At 39.8% G+C, this 22,336-nt stretch overlaps 1 protein-coding gene and 1 pseudogene across 1 annotated transcript; both read left to right on the forward strand.

The window, feature by feature from the left end:
* Positions 1-1,152: 1,152 nt before the first annotated feature.
* LOC126621746 (uncharacterized) lies at positions 1,153-1,793 on the forward strand (annotated as a pseudogene).
* Positions 1,794-11,986: 10,193 nt separating this feature from the next.
* Positions 11,987-13,099, forward strand: LOC126621747 (uncharacterized). The gene has a single exon (XM_050290328.1). The coding sequence runs from the start codon at positions 11,987-11,989 to the stop codon at positions 13,097-13,099; it is 1,113 nt and encodes a 370-aa protein (XP_050146285.1).
* The last annotated feature ends 9,237 nt before the right edge of the window (positions 13,100-22,336 follow it).

The raw sequence follows: 22,336 nt of genomic DNA on the forward strand, positions 1-22,336 counted from the left end.
GAATGATGCTCATGGATGTTGACATGAGTGATGCTCATGAATGTTTATGTATGATTGATAGGAGTAATACTCATGAATGTTTATGTATGACTGACATGAGTAATGCTTATGTATAATTTGGGAGTACTGGGCATACTTTTGATCACCTGATTGGTGGTAATAGCGGCAGGTTGTTGAATAATTGTGGAGTACTGGGCGTACTTTTGATCGCCTGGTTGGAGCTATTTTGGGCTTATGGGTCTTCGCCCTTTACACAACATTCCAACCCATTTATTTTAGGCTTTTGCCCTTTTTTTTTTTGGTATTATTAGCCTCTGATGGGGTTTATACAGATGTCTCCGAAAGATAAGAAAAATAAATTACATCATACAAAAACAAGAAAAGTAAATCACATCATTCTGGTGGGGAGTTTATTCTTTTTTTGAAAAGAGGAACATGCATGATTCAGAAGTTGGTGGTCGACAGTTGGTTTTCAGAAAATGGGCAGGTTCATGATGATGAAGAATCTTATCTTGTCGCTTTGCCCACGCTGTCCATGACCCAATCACTGCTGGCCTTGACCCCAACCCTGGCCGACTCAGGGAGCTCAAAACATTGTTCCTTGAGCAGCCCAATACAAAGGCCAAATCCCTCACCATATAGCTCATTGACCTTCACGGGTCCCTAACCCAACAATGCTTCGGAATGGCAGCTTTAACATCGGCTAATTTGAATGGTGGCGGTGCACCCAGATCAAATCCCACCTCCTCTTCTCCATCTCTGCCGCCATTAACGCCGTTAACCCTCTCATCCTCCTCTTCGACTGAAGCTACCCTCAACGGAGTGCTCACGTTAAGACCCCATCTTCTCTCTCTAAACAACCCATCTGCGATTTTGGTCGAATCCCATCTCAAATCCGCCGAGCTCTGGTTTGACCAAAAAACCCAAACTTTTGACGGGTAGCTAGAGCAAATTGCGGTTCTGGGTCGATTCCAAACTTGCGGGAGAGGCTTTAGGCCGCATTCAGAAAGGACCCAACTCGCCATTGGAGACCCAAATGGAGCAGAAACCAACACCAGGGCACAACAGATCTGGATTCTTTTCTCATGGGCCAAAGCCATCCATCTCATTTCTTCCCCGCTCAGCCGCCACCCTCTCTCCTCTCCTCTCATCTCTCTCTAAGTCAGAGAAATGATAAAGCGGCGATTCTACAAGTTAGAACATGGCGACAAAGATGGCCCCTCAAATTTGTCTTCATCCTCAAATTCAGAAATAGAACCACAAGCCACAGACGACTCCGATGAAGAAGAAGAATATGATGCAGTCGAACAACTCAAGGACGATGCTCAATCTTGCTCTACCTCCTCTGGATATCAGAGTGAGGATAGCTCAGCTAATAAAGCTTTGAAAGATGATGATGCTTCAACAGGACATGAAATACCATATCTTATTGCCGATCAGTTGCTTGGTAAAAGTGGTTCAGAATTACTAGAGGAAGAATCTTACATCATGCCAAACGAGGAATAAATACCAGTAGATTTACTAGACTGTATTGTGAAATGCAAATCAGCTTTCAAATGCAAGTTATGCCCTAGAGTTGTCTGTTTGAATGAGAAGAGTTTAAGGGCTCATCTGAAGGTAAGCTGAAGACCATACTGAACGCTGATGGGAAAATTGATGAAGAAAAGACCCCTGCTTTATATGCAAAAATTCTTGCTAATTCATAGGGTATGCCGAGAAAGAAAAGTAAAAGACAGGACAAGAATGGGTCGAAAAAGAGGACGAGATATGGTGTATGGTGGTCAGCAATCTAAAGGGAACCCTACGTATTGATGCTAGTATTGGTTAGAAGGAACTTGGACTAATGTTGGAGTTTGTGGCACAGCCGTTTTGTAAAACACTTGCCTTGTAATGAGACCTCCATTTATAAGACAGATCTTGATTATGGCTCTAGAATTTGGAATTTAGAGTGGATTGGTGAGCATGGAGAGAGAGAGAGCTCTGTTTCTGTGTCTCTGTGTGGGTTTTGCAGATTCACGGCTGAGGTGAAAAATTAAGAAAGAACGGACATAGCTTTTCGTGTCGATTCCCACAGACGGCACCAAATGTTGATGGAGGTCTTGGAACAACGTAAATCCGACCGTGAATCTGCATGAAATGTAAATAACACAAGATGTATCGTGGTTCACCCCAAGGTTTGGGCTACGTCCACACTGATATTGTATTTATCTGAGAGGTGAGGGAGAGAACCTCTGAATATGAGAGGGGATGTGAGAAGGGTGAGAAGGCTTAAGAAATAGCCTCCCTTCATTGTAAGGGTGAGGGGTGAGGAGTCCTTTTATAGAATAAGGGCTCCTCACTTATTACATATTTACCCCTTCCTTTATCACATAATTACATTTAAGTCCCCCGAGTATTTGTACGAGATCTACATACGAGGCCCTAAATATGGTATAAACAAAGTATATAAATATATACTGAAAACCAAAAGCCCACACACATTGCTCAATTCCTTAAACAAGGCTATGGTCTCGATTATTTAATCTCATTTCTTATATGGCTGCATCTAACGTCTCGTTAGACTACCTACGTACCCTAAGCAGGGATCAAGCCATTCGTAATTCACACTAATCATTTATGGTAATACGCATATGGATATATCATGAAGAAGTCTAAACTCAACTATCTCATAGTATTTTATAACATATAAGTATATATATGTCATAGCATAAATTTCTCAATTTTATTTAAAAGCATTCATAGAATTATCAATCACGAAAAATATGATAAGCAAGGAAAGCTCCACTCACCTGGAGTCCGCGCTACAACTTCCTAGTACAAACATCGAGGCGTCACAAACGATCGGCGCCTATGACCAATTATCAAACCATATCTCAAAATTCTCGTTGATACAATACATGACTTACATCGCACATGAGTCTACGTAGTTCGGTCCAGAAGATCTACAAATCAGATCTCTGATCCGTAACTTCCAAGGATCCATATTATGCTTCTAGAATAACATATTAAAGTTTCAAAACGATCCAACGGTCGGATCTCCGCCAATTGCCAAAACCAAGTGGCGGTTAACTATTTTACAAACTTACAATTCTAATTCAAGAAGATCCGTATGTCGGATTCCCAATCTGTAAGTTCCTATATTCCTCAAATATTATGAATAATAACCTATTAAAGTTTGATGAATAACCTATTAAAGTTTGATGACGATCCAACGGTCGGATCGTCGATTCAGATAATGGCCTATTAACGTATCTTGTAGAATTTTGGTTATAACGATCAATCTACGTTATTCAATTCTCAAAAATGAATTCAAGGCATCAAATATAGCCTAAAAATAGCATTGGCGGCCCTTTGGCCACGCGCCGCCGTGGGTGCGGTTAGCCATCCCGACTCGCCGAACAAATCAACTATCTCTAAAAATTACCAAAATTTTCAGATTTGAAGATCTCAATGAGTAGAACAACTTTCATACCTGTGACCAAGGCCAATTTGGCCTGGAAAGGCTCCAATTTCATCAAAACCCGTCGGAAACCCTAGTTGTGAGTGTGTTCGATCCGACTCCAAAACAACTCCGTCATCCCAACCATTGCTTGGGATTTGTTCTAGGCCTCAAGAGGATGCCATGGGTGGTGGCAATTGAAAGAAATTGCTTTGGGATTGGGTGATTCGAAGCCAAAGCGGCCGCACACCTCCTTGCGTGTTCCTCCATTTTCAAGGCCAAATATCTCCAAATTTGAGATGGAATGGATAGAGGGAAGGTCGTGGAGGGTTTTACAAGGGTTGGTTTGATGCAATTCGTCGGAAAAATGGGCCAAAACTAGTCAGAAATGGCAAGAACACCGATCGGGTCGGGTTACCAATTTGCGGGTCGTGATTCCCCGTTTCTCCCTTCCCTCCTTTCTCCTTCTTTCTTCTCTTTCTGATTGTTCAGATTCTCCTTCTCTCTTCTCCTGATTCGTCCCCTCATTCTTCTTTCAGATTGGGCAGTTTTGCCCAATCCCATTTTTCCTTTCTTCTTCCTTCCCGACTGCCCTCTTTCTTTCCCATATTCTAATCATTCTAATATAAAAATATATACATATATAAGTATAAATATTAACTAAAACCAAAATACTTCTCGGGTTTACAGTTCCGTAAAACTTTAACCGTAACTCCAAATCCTCTTCTGTTTGCGCCTACGAGCCCGTATTGTCGAGTACTTCAAGAATGCGCTAAAAGAATTCCATACGTCTCACTACACGTTGGTAAATGAAAGTAAAAAAACCCTTCACCTCTAGGGCATCATCATAAAATCATACTTTTAAAATTTCTAAAATAATAAAATTTGGGACGGGTTGTCACATTCATTGTGTTTGTATTTGTTAGCCAATTAAGGACATTTTATTCAATCTCTTTTAAAAAAAATTATAAGAAAAATCATATGAGAAATAATTACCATTTCTCTTTACAAAAAAAAATGAAAATCAATGGGATAAACACATATAAGGAATAAAACTTCCAATCTGAAAAATGATTGAGCTTGTGACATAAAAAAGAGAGGGCTAATGTTAGGGATGAGGTTGGAGAGTTGGGAGGAGAATAATTTTTCCTTTACTTTTTAAATTTTATTTCATTTTAAATCAAATAAATTATAATTTTATAAATCATTTATAAAAAAAATTACAAAAATTAAATGAAAATGTCTTTAATTTGCTAACGGAGATAAATAGAAGACCAAATCGGCTAAATTAAAAACACAGGTATTAAATTAATCCAATGACTAAAACACATATACTATTTTAACATTTAAGCTATCTTAAAAATGCTTAAAAGCTCAGAATGGCTGGAGCAGTTTATGTAACAATTACTTTTCGACAAAAACAAAATTCAACGACAATATAAATGAATGCCAACAGGAGATTTAAAATGAATTTTTACTGGATCTTGGGGGTTAAAAGACTCTAAGCAGTGGTCTATTAAACAAATAACAATCATCTTTCAGTCTAAATTTTGTTTGGATATATAATTCTCATGAAGAATATTTTCAATTCCTTCTATTTAAAATTTCGTAATTCATTTCTTACTAATTTTATTTTATTTTTTTTAGACTTAAAATTTCATCGCTTGTCACTTAGTAATATGGTCTAGTTGTATTTCTCTTTACTTGTACGTAAGAGAACTTATATCATATTTTCGCCAAAAATAAATTTGAACCACATTATTACTAACTTATTATGAGACTAAATTCATCTTCTCTCAAATAATATCGTTTATTAAAAAAAATAAAAAATTCGCGTCACTCAACATAACTCAAGTTTCTCCTGTTAAGGTGAGTAATTTATTTCAAGCAACTCTGCCCCGACAGGGCTCAGTTTGTCTTCTTCTTATTTTCTAATCTTGGGTGTCGAAATATCAAGTTGACAACACTACAAAGCATGGAGGATTGGAGCTTTCAATTAAGTGATCTATATATTTTCTTCAATTATTTCCCATATTTCATGGCTTAAATTTGTGATTACTTTTTCAAAAATAAAATGTCAAATACTTTTTCTAAAAGTTAATGCTGTTTATTTTTTTTAGAAACAAGTTAAAAGTGGTAATTTTATTGATAAAACTTAGTTTACTATATATATAATTGTCTCCCAGTAGACCATCGTGGATAGAATCAAAAGGACTATCAAACCCTAAAAAATTCTCACTAGTATAAAGAGAAAAGCGAATTCACTGTTGTGCGATATTGAGATTGTTCAAAATTCTACAATGAACCACTTGTTAGGATTCAAATCATATAACGTTAGCAAATATAACGAACCAATCACATAAATAGGAAAGGATTCAGATCATGTATTCGGTCAATGGCATTCACAACCAAATTAATCTTCCACATATCAAATAATTGGTAGATTGAAGCATTTCCAAGCTAGATTCGGACCAATAATAGTTTAGCAACGATGTTTTTCTGAAAATTAAATTCAAAATCTCTCACTCATGCGTTAAGAGAAGTATATACCACTTACAATACTAGTGAAAGATATTTAGTTGTTTTAATGACTTAATTTTGAAAGGCATATTAATTACTTTTAAAAATAATGAGCAGATAGGATTTGGCCTAGTGTCGAGTGCCGACCAAAAATGAATTGTTTTTTATGAAGTATAGGATGCACCTTCACGGAAGGAGATTATCTCCAGATCTCTTCCATCTAATCATCCTTATCAAATAATCTGGACCTTTGAAATTTGATCTAACGGCTAAAGTTATTATAATTTTTAAAGTGGGCCCATGTTTTTAGCTGTTTGATCAAATTTCAAGAGTCCAGATTGTTTGATGGGGAGGATTAAGTGGAAGGAATTCGGAGAGGATCCCTTTCCCACTTCACCACCTTCACCAAGAAGAAGAGAAATGCTAAGAAGACTCTCAAAAGTGAGATTTTATATAACTTTCTACCACCTCATGTGTTTTGTATAAATCCCATACTAACATTATAAAATAGTATGCTAAAAACATGAGGTAACAAAGAGTCTATAAAAAATCCCACTTTGAGAGACTCCTTAGCATTTCTCATAAAAGAATCGTAGAAAGTGAAGTTAGTTCAATAATTGTTCTCTTTAAAGTGCTATATATAATCCAAATGTTTGGTATTGATCAAGAATTGAATGGGAACATAAGCTGATACAGAGGAGTACAGAATAAGTCAAATCTAGATCGTACCAAATGGTTGGGGCCTTACAAGTTACTGAGATACTCAAGTCTTGTGACATTCGTAGGAAGATAATTGGGGCATTCTACCCTACGCGCGTACTTGTATTACATGTCGATAGGATAACATTATAAAATAGAAAGCAAGATCATGTCTTCAAACCACCAACAAACTTTCCTCCTTGCAAATAAAAATTTATATAATGTAGAATGTGCCACACCATTTGGTGTACAAATTTAATGCGTGAATTTAGTGTATGTAGCACTGCCCATTGTTAGACATCTAGTAAATAACAAAAGATATTATAAGTGATTTTTTTGTGTAATCAAATCCGAATTTGACATGTCAATTTTCTATTTTAACGAGATATATATATATATATATATATGTACGTATTTGTAATACAACTATTTCCAATTATAATAAGTCTTTTTATTTTTTCTTTTGTTGAATATCAATAAGTTCAAGGAATTCGAAAGTCCACGGCCACTTTCGAGTCGTTTTCCGGCCAAACCACGGCGAGTTAGCCATCTAAAAAGGTACCATTCTCTTCGTCTCGTCGAGAAGTATGATTTTCGTTTTTTGAATCACTTGATTTCGTTGAGTATTGAAGAAGTTATGAACATTTAAAGTTTACCCAGTTTCCGGCTAGTTTTCCAGTTTTCCCTCGGACCAGTCAACTTTGAGGCTATTTTCCGACCATCTCCGGCAACCATTGGGCTTCCAAATAGGTATAATCTTATTCTACACTTTCCTATCTTCATTTTGATGTATTATGGGTCGAATTTGGTTAAGAAACGATTGAGTTACAAAACTTTGAAAATTGTCCAAACTTCCGGCCAAGAGCTCAGGGACACTTAACGGAGTTTTTAACGGAATGACCAAAATGATGGATGGTGGACAATCTCAGGGACCACTTTGGTTGATTTGAAATGTTATGGACCAAAGTGATGAGTTATACAAATCTCATGGACCATTTTGGTTATTTAGCCTTAAAAAGATAAGTACTCATAAATTATAACCTCAATCATAGCCTCGCGGCTAACCAAAAGCATTGCACCTGATTTCTTGCGTGTTAGACATGAAGCCTTAATATAATGTTGGAAAATAAAGTCCTACATCAAAGACACAATAAAATACTTTACAATTTATATGTACGAAGTTCACTACTAATACTATCGAATCCTTTTGTTATATTGTTCATGCTTGATAATATGGCAATTTTTGATACAAAATAGTATGATGATTAAGTTAATTAAAGACAATATTAGCGATGTTACATAATGAACCATGCTAAATTAATCTAAGGAGTTTATCACATGATTGAATTTCTGTTTCATTTTCAGAGTGCGTGCATGCATGCAGGTCATCATTCCCGCGTATTGAATCTGCATGCGTTTATTAACATGTTCTATGTAAAAATTGTAAATACATACACACGCACACGCACACGCACACGCACGCTTTATGTATATGCAATGATCAAGTTCCTACAAAAAGTATATAAAAACCTTCAAGTTAAATTGACCAGTCACATCATCTCACCGGGTGTCCTTCCTCCTTAATGAAAGGATTCGGCTTTTCTATCTTAACTGTGGTATTCAACATAGTTGTAATTAATCAACCTAAACCATTTCGTTATGACCTAATTAATATAATCTTAATGTGCATGTGGATTAGGTAGCTAATTCTACTTTGGATTCGATCTTGACATCGAGGTTATCTTAATTAGTGTCGGTTAATTTTATATGCATTTATGAGTGATCAAATTTTATGAACCTATTTTGTGTGGTGCTTTTATCATTGATTGACATGTATCAAATTTATGACAATAAAGTTAAGCATGGTCATGTTTATTACCATGTATCAATTACTGATAGAGGTCACAAAGAAACAACACGTAAAAAGAGTGCAAAAAATTTGAACTCCATCTCTGATTACATCACCATGGCACGTAAACACAATGGTATCCATGTATGAACATGTAGGAGTCAAGACTCAAGATTTATAAATTTGTTTTGTTGTCCTTTTTTATGAAGAAATTAATGATTTGATTTGGCACAAGAAGTATAGTACATGAAACTCGAACTGAATCTGGCTGGAATGTAGGCAATGATACAACTCAATTTGCTGAGAAGTATGAAGGAAACATAATTCTTCATTTATATAAATAAAAAGATTAAAAAAAAAACTGAGCACAAATCTATGATGGCCAACATTCCAGCCAGATTCATTCAAAGCTGATGGGTCTTTTCCCTTTCTCCTTTGGTAATATTACTTAAGAATGATTGATAAGAAATTGAATGTGGATACGTACGGTTTGAATATTGGCAAGCTCAAGCTCATGTTCGAGAATCCTTACACTTCTTCTTTGGTTTTTCCTATGGCTAAAAATTGACATTTCAATTATTTAAACCAACCATGATCAACAGTTCTATGAATTGTTTTTCAAAATTTGGTTAAATTGTTTCATCCAATTAATTCATCGAAATTATTTAATTGAGAGATTCAACTACTTTGTAAGAGCGTTCAAAGTGTACATGTAATTTGACTGTCCCGACACACCTTTCTCATATCTCTCAAATAACTTTAGTTTTGCTTTTAGTTTTGCTTTTGAACAAATTAATAATTAAAAATGCAAACCATATTGCATTAAAAGGCGAGAGATTGTAGTAAAAATATTTTCATCATTTTAATTTGTCGACCCCATAATTCTTTGCTCTATACATTTTATCTTTTTGGTGGTCCTTGTTTTGGTTGCTGTAAATTGCGAGGGATTGTAATAAAGTGTCGGCAACCAACAATTTGCGCCGATGTTCTCGTCACCTCACGTGGAAAATGGAATGGAGGGACGTTTATATTTTCAATTTTTATGTTAAAATTTTCAATTTTTATGTTAAAATTTTCAAGTTTATACAAGTCAATGGTTGAAATTGCCATAGAAACAAACACAACATCTGGACAACAAGGAAGAAGACATGAAATAGGGAGCCTACGATAACGAATTAAACAAATTATACTTAACTAATCCATTTTAATAAATGTTGGTGTTGTCACTCATGTGAAAATGGAGAAAAAATAATCGTTATCCACCTACAATCGGATGTTTAATCTATTTACTAGCTAGTTACAAAGTCAAAGGTTTATCATTTAATGGAATTGTTCGTGGCAGGAATTTCCGTCGGGGATGTTTCCTGGCCGACGAGCACACAGCTCCCCTGGAGGTTGGTGCCGGTTGAGGGCTGCTATCGGGCTTCTGCTTCACTATCGGGCGTTGTCGGGCAAGTCTCGTCGGGCAAGTCTCGTCGAGCAAGACTCTTCGGGCAAGACTCTTCGGGTAAGGCTGAAAGAGAAGGACAGCATTAACTTTGAGAGGTGCCTTTGTGGGGCCTTAGGTGTAGGCCTTGAGGCTCACAATCAAGGTTAACATTTAAGTGCTCAGGCGTGCCACTGCCATCTTTAGCATGGCAGATGTAAAATAGTTGTTGTGCTTTAGTTGTATATATGTATGTATCCAAGAAACCATGTTAGTTATAACAGGTGCCTTTGTGGGGCCTTAGGTGTAGGCCTTGAGGCTTCCCATAAATAACTAAACCAGTGCTCGAACACATCATATTTGTTCTCGTGATTGTAGGAGTTTTCTAACTATTATACTTCTGATTACCCGAATCCAAGAAGTAGAATGAACCCAAATAGGTGCCTTTGTGGGGCCTTAGGTGTAGGCCTTGAGACTTCCCATCAGAGTTCATTCTTATACTTAGACTCTTTAGATCGCTGAACGGAATGAATCCAAATGGATGCCTTTGTGGGGCCTTAGGTGTAGGCCTTGAGGCTTTCCATTAGAATCCATTCCATGCTCAAGCGTTCTATGGTAATCATGATATAATAGAAAGAAAACTAGAAGGTAGGTTGATTACTTGCGCCCCAAGTAACTTCGGACTTCTCGTTTATCAAGGACTGTCGTGGATGGGTTAAGTCCACATAAGGTTCTTTTTTATGCCTTGAGGCCAAGGACTTTTAACTGATCAGATTTACATGCCCGAGGGCTTAGGACTTGGATCTAGTTTGAACACTAACGATATATTCAAATCGGATTCAAGCACTGAGAAAGCCTTTTAATAGTCATGTTGCTAGAAATAACTTGCATATAACTGGAAGTATACAACATATTGAAAAGACAAAACTAAAGCAAAGAAGGTCGGGCAAGGTTAAACCTTATCGGGTAAGGTTGCTCGTCTTGCAGGTTCCTATCTTTGTAGTTTTGTCAAAAGTCTGAAAGCTTAGAGGGGTAGAGAGAGAGAGAGATTACAAAAGATGAATCGATACTACAGCAAGGTTGAACAAGGTAGCAGAGCTATTACAAAGGGTTGAAGATAGGGTTATCCCGAGAGGGATGAAGGTTTGTCCCGAAAGGGATGAAGGCTGACTACAGCTTTGTTTTGAAGGCAAATCTGGCTTTGAGCAGAGTTTGTGCTTGCATTTGTTTGTTTGATTGAGTGTCCTTATTCCTGGATTTTCTTTCTTCTTATATAGACAACTCTGCTTGGGCTTCTGTAGCAGCAGCTTTGCCCGAATGCAGTTTGAGGGTGATGACTCATCAGCTATTTTACATTTAATGCCACCATAAAGTGCTTTATGGGCTGTGTAGCTGATCAGTCTACACCACTTGGCCTTTGGGTAGGTAAGCAAGTGGTCTTCATGAGCTGTACCAGGTCAGAAAAGGCTTTTCCCTGCCTTCTTGGCTTCGACTGGGCTTCGGCTATCTTCCCTTTCAGGCCTCCTTTTGGGCCAACTCCTTTCTTGAGCCCAAAGTTCAAGTTTTGATCCAAACAGTGCCCCCTTCGATCAATATTTAGCCTGGAATTCCAGGCGCCAATATTGATTGAAAAAGCTCTTTATAAAACCCACAAATCCCTTGCGGTTGAACTTCTCGATCCCCTGTATTTACAGCAAGAAATCCTTTTCTAAGTTTTCGCCCTCGTCATCTTCCTTAGTATTATTCCCTTCTCGAACTCCTTCAAATGACTACGGAATCTAGCCAAACCCAACCCTCTTATGAATCTGGCGAAGGAATCGCCACTCTGCGTCGTCTACTCAATGGGCTGCATCGCCCTCGGGCAGGTCTGCACTCCTAGCTTTTCTTTGAGGTGCATGGGGTACAATCATTGGGTCCCGCCTAGATTTCTCGAGTCCCTTCAGTGGTGGAGAGCAACATGCCTAGAGATAACTGGTTTTCCCCAAATCCCTATTCGGCTAGGTCGGGCATCTCTTCCTCCAAATGGTCATCATATCGTCGAGGCTTTCCTCTGATGAATGATCCTGCCTGGGCTCAATGGATTGATGATTTAAAGCCTACTTTTAAGAGGAAATGGATGAATAATGGTATTTATGAGTTAATCATGCTTTCGAAGACCTCTATTATTCCCAAGCCCGAACTGCTCGTCTCTGCCTTCCTTTTCTGGAATTCGGGCACAAATACCTTTGGCTTCCGTATGGGCCCCATGTCTCCCACCATTCTTGACATGGCTCAAGTTTTCGGCTTGAGGCCCTCGGGCAGGATAGTGGACATGACTCAAGACTGGGTTCAATCCTCTGCCACTGGAAGCTCAAGTTCATCAGCTGCCTTCCTCTCTTTGAACTATAACTCTGCAACTTTCAAGAGTTATGGGACTTCCTTCAAAGGATTCATCCCCTTCGTAAAGGAGAATTTTGGGGTGGGCTCACCTCGGGTTGATAAAGATCAGGAGCACATGTATTTCCTCTTATACTGGCTCAACAAGCACATCTTCCCCAACAAATCTAAAGGGGTGAGGGTTGAATGGATCCCCTTAGTAGAAGCTCTCCACAACTTTGATGACGTAGCAACAAGTCCATTCCTTCTTTCCCATCTTTATCATCTTCTTTTTGAAATGACTCAAGGTGAGCCATTTGAGACCAACTTGAATGGACCAATATGGATGATACAAACTTGGCTTCAATGGTACTTTACGGAATTTCGGGCTACTAATCTGGAGTTCCCTGAGGGTGTGGCCCCTGCCCGAATCCTGGCTGAAGCTGCCCCTATAGATCATTCCACTTTTGCCTGCTTCTATTTCTTCAGAGTTTGCAGGACTCGGTCAGATTTAGAATGGGGTGCATCGGTCCTAAGAAGATATCCTTGGTTTTCTGACCAAGTCTTTCAAGATGCCCCTGGCGAGGATGCTACCCCCTTTTGCAGGGAGAAATTTATTAGTTGCATTCAATCGAGAGACCTGGCCTGGGGAGTTCGGGGCAATAGATATGACCGAGGCTTGGAAGTGTACCATCCTAACTTCTGCAGCAGGCAGTTAGGATTTAGACAGGCCATTCCTGTCCCGTTCTTCAACTCTGTCCATTGTGGCACTTCATTCCGGTTACCAACTCCATCTGAAGTGACATTCTGAGCTGCCCGACGCAGTCTTGACGTAATGAGTCAAGCGGCCCGAAAGTTCATCATTCTCAATTTTGAGTGCACCTCGCTCTTCTCTTCTTGGTGGGAAGACAAATGGACTAAGAAGTATGGAGGAGATTTGAAAGAAACTCATGATCGCCTTTTCAACCAACTTTCACTTAAGTCATATCCTAGCTCGGGCGAACTTGAAAATTGGAAGGAGATGATTCAAGAGAAGAATCGGTTACTTCTTATAGGTATTTCTCTTTCAATTTGATTTTGCTTCCCTTCTGAAGTCCTTTTATCCTTACTTTTGCTGAATTCTGCAGCTCCAACGGATGTTGAATCGGAAGTTATTGAATCCGAGGATGATTCTGCTGATGCTGCAATTCTTCATGGAGCTGCCGCAGAAGCCGGGAGACGAGAAGTTGGGGAGGGTGCAGATGTTTCAGAATCCTTCGGGGATTCAGGAGCTGAAGAAACACCTGAAGCTCTTATCAAAGCACCTAAGCGAAAAAAAGCGGCTGTGACTAAGACTTCAGATCCTGATCCAGTACCTCTACCCAAAACCACCCGACCAACTCTTACTAGAAAAAGTAAGAGAGCAAGAACTACCGCTCCTCCTAAGTCATCAGCCCTATCTGCTCCAGTTCCTGAGGCAGGCAGAAAGAAGCAACAATCCTCAAGTGAGTTTCTGTTTTTCTTCATCAAACTGTTACCTTTCCCCTTTATCTAATTGTCTCCTTTACTGGCAAACAAGACCCCAAGCATCTAAAAGACCAATCCTTGCTTCTAAGGAGGAACCACTAAGAGCTACAATGCTCAAAAAGGCCGAAGAACTGCAAAATACTGCCCTCAGAGAACTTGAGGTATGATTTATATATTTTTCTTTAGGCCTCTTCTTGCTCTCATATAACTCTTAAATCTGATTATTTGACTCAGGCCGCAAGAAAGGAAAAGCTCTCTCCGCCCGAAGCCTCTCCACAATTTGCCCGAGAGACAAGCCTACCTCCTTCCCAGGTCGACCCTTCAGAGGTGATTTTTTCTTCTCTTCTAATTCTTGGATAACTTTCCAACTTCTGGACCTAATGTCTGAATATTTTTAGGCTGGAGCATCTGCTTCCTTGCCTTGTCATGGCCCTCCTCTGAGGTCTATGACCTCTTCTACTGTTCTGGATGCAACCCCTTCTTCTCAATTCGATCCATCCACAGGAGTTATGTTGCACTTCGTGGATGAGGACAGTAACTTGGTGAGTCACATATTCCATATTGAACTTCTGCACATTGCTTCCCAACTAACTTTTACTCACGTTCTCCACAGCCCTCTTCAGTATATGAGCCACCCCCTTCAATAGTGGTTTCAGATAACGAACTCATAGTCCCTGAGATCCCTGTAGCTTCAGAGGTAGCAATTTCGCGGGTATTTGCTTGCCCGACAGTTGATAAACCTCTTTCTCCTCCTCAAGACCAAACTCAGGTATGGGAGTATTCTCTTCTTTGTTCTTTCTCTTGTGCTCTATTTACTGACAATTACTGCTATCTCTGGGTACCTCTAGGGCACTGGTACAGGTTCAGGTGCAGCTCATCACTCTCCTGCTGGTGGTAAGGAATCTTCCCGCCAACCAGGAATTATTCCTCTTCCTGGTGAAACCCCAGGGCTGAGTCAGGTACATTTCATCTCTCCAAATCTTCTTTCGCCTCAAACCATATTCAAATTGTCTTGACCTGGTCTTTTGGCTTTCTACAGCAAGCTCCAAGAGAAACTTCTCCCCCCCCCCCCCATCTGGTCCGCAAATCAAAGCGCTCCCATCCTCACTCATCTTCTGGAGGTACTGCGACTCCCCCTTCTGGAATTGAGCAGATCGGGCAGGCAGAACTTGCCCCCTCAATGGGCATTCCTTCATTAGAGGAAGCTGCAGTGCAAGATCCTCCTTCTTTCGCACCTCCAAGCCCTACTAAGTTGCCCAGACTGTTCGAAGCACTTGGACGGCTTGAGACACGGTTGAAATCCTCAAAACAATCTTCAGCTACCCCCTTTTCTTCAGAGCAAAAGCGCGTCCTTCAGGAATGGGCAAGGAAGGATTTCACCGCTTCATTCAGCCTCAAGGCTCTTTGTGATTTTGAGAGGATCATAACTGAGTCTTTCAAAACCGGTCGGTTATCAAAGTCTCAACATGATTCTTTTCTATCCTTCTTTGAGAACTTGAGAGCCCTTAGGGAACAATACCAGAGAGCGGACAGACAGGCTAATCGGGCAAAATGCTTCATGGAGAAAGAATCAAACACCTCTGCTCAAGTTGATCGGTGGATGGAAGAAAGCTTGCAGACAAAAGAAAGGGTCAGAGTTGTTACTTCTAAAATCCAACAGCTGGAGGAACAATTGGTTGCTCTCAAAGCAGAACAAGCAACTCTTCTAGATACCCTTGAAAATCAAATTGAGGGAGTGGAGAAGTCAAATTCGGAGTTAGAGCGTGCCCGGTCTCAACTTGTAAACATTCATACTGTTTTGGCCGAACCCAGCAGGATATTTACCATTATGCAAACATATCATTCTCGGATAATCACCCTATGTGAAGATGTAAATTTTTTAGAATAGGATGATTTGTAACTCTTCTTTTATTGGAATGAACATGTAATTTGCTTCCTGCTCTGCTCTTTGGTACTGCTTGTATTGACTTTGGGCAATTCTTTGCCCCCCTTTAATCCTCTTTCTTCTTTTGCCCTTGCTAACACCAATCTTAGGACCTGATCTTGGTCCCTTGATCCCCTTCATGGCACTTTATTCATGCAAAGGTGCTGGGACAACCTGGGCCTTTCTCTTTCCCTGCAATACCAAATGGTGACCCTGCCTCTTGTAAAATGAGGTTGATCATATTGATAGGAGCCTCAGGGAAAGGGTTAGTATCTACCATCATACTGGCTTGGGGCGAATCAAGCAACAGTTTTTCCTTCACTATAAGATCTTGTATCCAGTCTCTAAACTGGACACAATTAACTATGGAATGGTTGAAGGTATAGTACACCTTACAATACTTTTTCCCCCTGAGTTCTTCCGGCTTGGGCATTTTTTTAGTATTGTCGGGCAAGATCACTCTTGCCCGTACCAGTTCCTCATAGATCTCAGGTGTCTTGGATAGATCGAACGAATAGCTCTAGTACTTAGGTGGTTTTATGGGGACAAAACCACCATCGTTCATTACAACCTTCTGATCCTTGACAGGTTGGACTAGCCCCTTTACCATCAATGGTTTGAATGGTGTGGTCATTTCAGCGGCACACATGTCTACGTCCTTTTCATCACGGCCATCCTCATGCTCTGGCCTGGCTTCTCCCACTTCCACCCGATGAATTGCAGCCTTATTTTTGTAGAAATGAGGAACTTTGGAAGTGTGCTTCACTTGTTGCTCTTCTTGCAACAGCCTCTCATACTTCGTGGCAGCAATCACCAATTCTTGCAGCTTATTAAACTGTGCATCATAAAATCTTTTCCTCAAAGGTAATTTCAAAGCCCTTTGAGCAATCGATATGAGTTGCGCTTGGTTGACGGGGAATTGATATCTCATCCTTGTTCTCCTGAACCTCATCATGAAATCTTCAGTAGATTCATGATCGTATTGTTTGACTTTAACCAGATCATTGATAGTCAATTCTGGCTCTATTCTGTAGAACTGTTCATGGAAAGCCATCTTCATTTGCCCCCAGTTGGCGATAGAGTTAGGGGGCAATAGAGAGTACCACTGAGATGCTAACCCTGCCAATGAATTCCCAAACAACCTCAACTTGTAGTTTGGGTTGTCCTCATATGTCACGCAATGATTGAAGAATTTGAAAATGTGGTCTCTGGAGGACACGCTGCTATCTTCACCTGTGAATATTGGGAATGCGGGCATCTTGAAGTTGAGAGGGAATGGATTTAACTCGTCAACATATTCAGGATAAGGCTTTTGATAAGTAATCCTGAATACCGGGCGAGCTCGTGGTTGAGCATTTTGAGCCACTGTCCTTCTTAACTCAGCTAATTCCTCCCTCAGCTGCTGAGTGGCTAGAATATCATTATGACCGAAGAGATCAGGTTTGATTTTTGGGCTCCGGTCATTACCCGCACTTGCTTCCCTCCTTGGTTTGGGCTTCCTCCAACTAGTTCCTCCACCTTTATTCACCAACGGGGGTGGCCGATAAGGTGGGGGTTTATCTGCAGTACTGGAGCCTTCCTTTCCGCTAGTTTCGCCCATCATAGCTGGCATCTCGTACCTCGTTCTCTCTTGCTCGCTTAGCTTCCTATTATTGAATGATAATACTGGGAAGCTGGGAAGCTCCTTCTCCAGAACTGGCTCTATCACCGGTTGACTCCCTTCAGGAGCTCCTTTTTTCTTTCCCCTATCTTTTTCTTCTTCTAACAGTGGGAATAAAGGAATGATTGGTTCATTTCTCATAACTACTTGGCTCATCGTGCTCCCCTGAGCCCCTTTTGGAGTAGAGAACTCCAAATCCAGTCTTCTCTGTAGATTTCCCGCTAGTGCACAAAGCCTACTTACTTCTCCCTTGGTTTCCAAGGAGATTCTTTCCATGCTCTTCAACACTTGGATCATCGTAGCCTGTAGTTCTTCATTAGTTCCCTTTCCTTCCGATCTCTCAGATGCAGTTGGGCTCTTTAGGACCACTTGTCCTGATGGGGAGGAAGGGTTTTCTGATTGATCTGCCATTTGTGAAGACTTTCCTTCGGATTGTTTTTGCCAAGTTTTCTGGCTTTTCTTTTTGGACATGCAAGATCAAGAAGTTCGAGTCCCACTGGGCGTGCCAAAACTATGTTCGTGGCAGGAATTTCCGTCAGGGATGTTTCTTGGCCGACGAGCACACAGCTCCCCTAGAGGTTGGCGTCGGTTGAGGGCTGCTGTCGGGCTTCTACTTCACTATCGGGCGTTGTCGGGCAAGTATCATCGGGCAAGACTCTTCGGGCAAGGCTGAAAGAGAAGGACAGCATTAACTTTGAGAGGTGCCTTTGTGGGGCCTTAGGTGTAGGCCTTGAGGCTCACAATCAAGGTTAACATTTAAGTGCTCAGGCGTGCCACTGCCATCTTTAGCATGGCAGATGTAAAATAATTGTCGTGCTTTAGTTGTATATATGTATGTATCCAAGAAACCGTGTTAGTTATAACAGGTGCCTTTGTGGGGCCTTAGGTGTAGGCCTTGAGGCTTCCCATAAATAACTAAACCAGTGCTCGAACACATCATATTTGTTCTCGTGATTGTAGGAGTTTTCTAACTATTATACTTCTGATTACCCGAATCCAAGAAGTAGAATGAACCCAAATAGGTGCCTTTGTGGGGCCTTAGGTGTAGGCCTTGAGGCTTCCCATCAGAGTTCATTCTTATACTTAGACTCTTTAGATCGCTGAACGGAATGAATCCAAATGGATGCCTTTGTGGGGCCTTAGGTGTAGGCCTTGAGGCTTTCCATTAGAATCCATTCCATGCTCAAGCGTTCTATGGTAATCATGATATAATAGAAAGAAAACTAGAAGGTAGGTTGATTACTTGCGCCCCAAGTAACTTCGGACTTCTCGTTTATCAAGGACTGTCATGGATGGGTTAAGTCCACATAAGGTTCTTTTTTATGCCTTGAGGCCAATGACTTTTAACTGATCAGATTTACATGCCCGAGGGCTTAGGACTTGGATCTGGTTTGAACACTAACGATATATTCAAATCGGATTCAAGCACTGAGAAAGCCTTTTAATAGTCATGTTGCTAGAAATAACTTGCATATAACTGGAAGTATACAACATATTGAAAAGACAAAACTAAAGCAAAGAAGGTCGGGCAAGGTTAAACCTTATCGGGTAAGGTTGCTCGTCTTGCAGGTTCCTATCTTTGTAGTTTTGTCAAAGGTCTAAAAGCTTAGAGGGGTAGAGAGAGAGAGATTACAAAAGATGAATCGATACTACAGCAAGGTTGAACAAGGTAGCAGAGCTATTACAAAGGGTTGAAGATAGGGTTATCCCGAGAGGGATGAAGGTTTGTCCCGAAAGGGATGAAGGCTGACTACAGCTTTGTTTTGAAGGCAAATCTGGCTTTGAGCAGAGTTTGTGCTTGCATTTGTTTGTTTGATTGAGTGTCCTTATTCCTGGATTTTCTTTCTTCTTATATAGACAACTCGGCTTGGGCTTCTGTAGCAGCAGCTTTGCCCGAATGCAGTTTGAGGGTGATGACTCATCAGCTATTTTACATGTAATGCCACCATAAAGTGCTTTATGGGCTGTGTAACTGATCAGTCTACACCACTTGGCCTTTGGGTAGGTAAGCAAGTGGTCTTCATGAGCTGTACCAGGTCAGAAAAGGCATTTCCCTGCCTTCTGGGCTTCGACTGGGCTTCGGCTATCTTCCCTTTCGGGCCTCCTTTTGGGCCAACTCCTTTCTTGAGCCCAAAGTTCAAGTTTTAATCCAAACAGGAATCATGAGATGTAAATATCTATGATTAATACGTGTGCGATAATTAAACTAACCACACGTAATACTGTAATGAGTTTGTAATTCAAATGGTTAAGACTATTAATTTGTTCAAGGAGTTGTGATCAATATTCCCTCTTTAACTATTGCTTGTACAGCCACTTAATATTACAGTATAGTGGTATTCTTCTTCCCTTTTAAGTGAGATGTCTTATGTTCAATTCTTGTCAAAGATAAATTTTAACCACATTATTACTAGTTCATTGTGAGACTTGACCCACCCCCCACTAACTTCTTATAGATAATATCGTTTGTTAAAAAAATATATATATATATTGCTTGTGCAAAACACATAGGTTTCACTACTAGAATTTTTTTTTTTTATAACAAACGATATTATCTACTCTAAGGGGAGGGGGTAAGATTAGCCTCACAATGGGTTAGCAATAATGTAGTTCAAATAGAATTTTGATTCTTTTAAACCTAGGAGTGCAATACTAATTCTTTATCCTTACGTTAACCATAATATCATTACAAAGAAAGTTATAACCAGGCATAATTAGCAACTTGGAGTATAGAGATAAGATGCATGACTTAAAAGGAAATTTGAAGTGATTTTTCGAAACTCCTTTTCTATTTCTGCACACCCTTTTTAAGTTTAGTCCTAGATTCATTTTTTATTTGTTCAATCTAATTATAAGAAAAAGAAAAGATAGAGATGTGTGGGAGGTAAAGACGGTGTGTAAATTTTCTTTCAAACAAACATAGTTCACCGAGTGGTTGCAATTCACAGGGGACCTTCTTGGATACTCGGAAGACCCGTACTCTTGAGTACTGCTCTAAAAAATGGGCCTAGGCAATGGTGTTCTGCCGCGATTTAGGCCAAATCATCCAACAAAATCAGATAAGAGTTACACGCCTGTCTAGGCGGTGATCTAGGAAGGTTTTTTTTTTTTTTTTTTTGGTATACTGACTTTCTCTTGTCTTTCGTCGCCGTTGCATCTCTCATAGACAATGGAAGATCTGATGAGAAGAGGGAGGATGAGAGAAAGAGAAGAGTTCCATTTGCAAATCTGCAATTGCATAGAAGTGGTGGGACAACAATAGTTAGGGTTTAACATTTAAGTCAGGTTACATTTTTCTTGAATGAACAATATTATCTAAACTAAAGGAGTGGAGAAATATTACTAAATTGCGAGAAACGAACCTACCGCGGAGGGTCCAAAAAGGAGCAGTAAGGAAAGTACCGGGCCTTCAAAACCCTAGCCCACAATGAGTTTGGGTCCTGAATCAATCTCCAACATTGTTTAGCAAGTAGGACATCATTAAAATCCACAAAATTCCGAAAGCCCATTCCCCCTTCCGACTTCGGCAGACCCAAAGGCTCTTTTGATACCCAATGAATACGTCTCTCCCTGCCCTTTTGGCCCAACCAAAATCTGGTGATCATCGCATCCAATTTATGTTTGGTAACTCAAGCAAACCTAGCTTCTTTGTTTTTTTTCCAAAATCACAGCCATTCAAAGCAAAAAAAAAAAGCGAAAAACCAGTTTTTTTTTTTTTTTTTTTTACCAAAACACGAGTGAATAGTAGTCATTAATGAAATTTTTAATACGGCAATCCTATCCTCCCTCGCCATCCCCCCCCCCCTTTCTGCGCATCAAACGTATTTCCTCGTCTCCGAGGCTCCCAACTCGATCTCTCCCAGTCGAGAAATTAGTGGACACCAAATTCAATCAAAATTGAAAGAGACTGAAATTCAATCAAATTGTAAGAGAATACAAACCGCAAATCTTATCGACCTCGGAAGGATGCCGTCCTTGGCTTCACTTTATCTAGCTTCTTTTTTTTTTTTTTTTTTGGATCTTTTATTTTTTGGAAGTGTGGGTGAAACCATGGATTGCTGGAGCCTGGGAGAGAAGCAAGACGGAGGTAACAAAGAAAAAAGAAAATTGAGGATTATGAAAAATTAAATTAAATTAAAGATGAATATGATAACATCACATCCCCACCATATAAATTTTATTCATTTTATACTGTCACAGTGATTTTTCATAAAAGTTTACCAAAACCCGCACTGTTTTTATTATTTTGCTAAAAACACTTTTACATCTAGAGTTCACAAACACTTTACCGTTCATTTTATAGATGTTTATTCTCATAGCACATCAGAAACAGTTTTTTTAAAACACAACAATACCAAACTAGCCCTGAATGTGATTAAGACTTTTTGTTGGCTTGTTATTCATGTTTGGCTTGTTTTGGGAGTGTTTAATCTCGACTTGTAAGTATAAAGAGCTGAGGTCGAACAAAATATTTAGAAAAGTGAGCTGAGATACAAGTTTAGTACGCAACTCGTATCAATTTAGAATGAACATGCAATCATTTGGCAGTATCAAACCATGCTCGAGTACGAACAGTATCATTTGAACCAAGCACCTGGTATTTGGCGTGGCTAAGCTCATTCACACTCTATCTTCTATTAGCAAGCCGACCAAGAGTTCTCATCAGGTAGTTACTACTCAATGATGCTCTTACATTCTTTTTTGATTTCTTCAATTCAAACTATAAATAAACAAAAGTGTGCACGAGAAGAAAATGAGCACGATAAGATTTCACAAGAAGTCTGCCATGCGAACAGCGTGCGAAGCGCTTGGATCAACGGAATTCTGCTACTGCTAGGCTAGCGGTTCGGACAATGTATCGATGTGTTTTTATGACAATATTTCTCATCACCCGATTTACATTCCGAGAAACAGGAAAAAAATCAGTTACAACATACTCGCGATTAAAAAGAAACTGA

Source organism: Malus sylvestris, chromosome 5 (genome assembly GCF_916048215.2).
Source record: "Malus sylvestris chromosome 5, drMalSylv7.2, whole genome shotgun sequence".
Taxonomy (NCBI): Eukaryota; Viridiplantae; Streptophyta; class Magnoliopsida; order Rosales; family Rosaceae; genus Malus; species Malus sylvestris.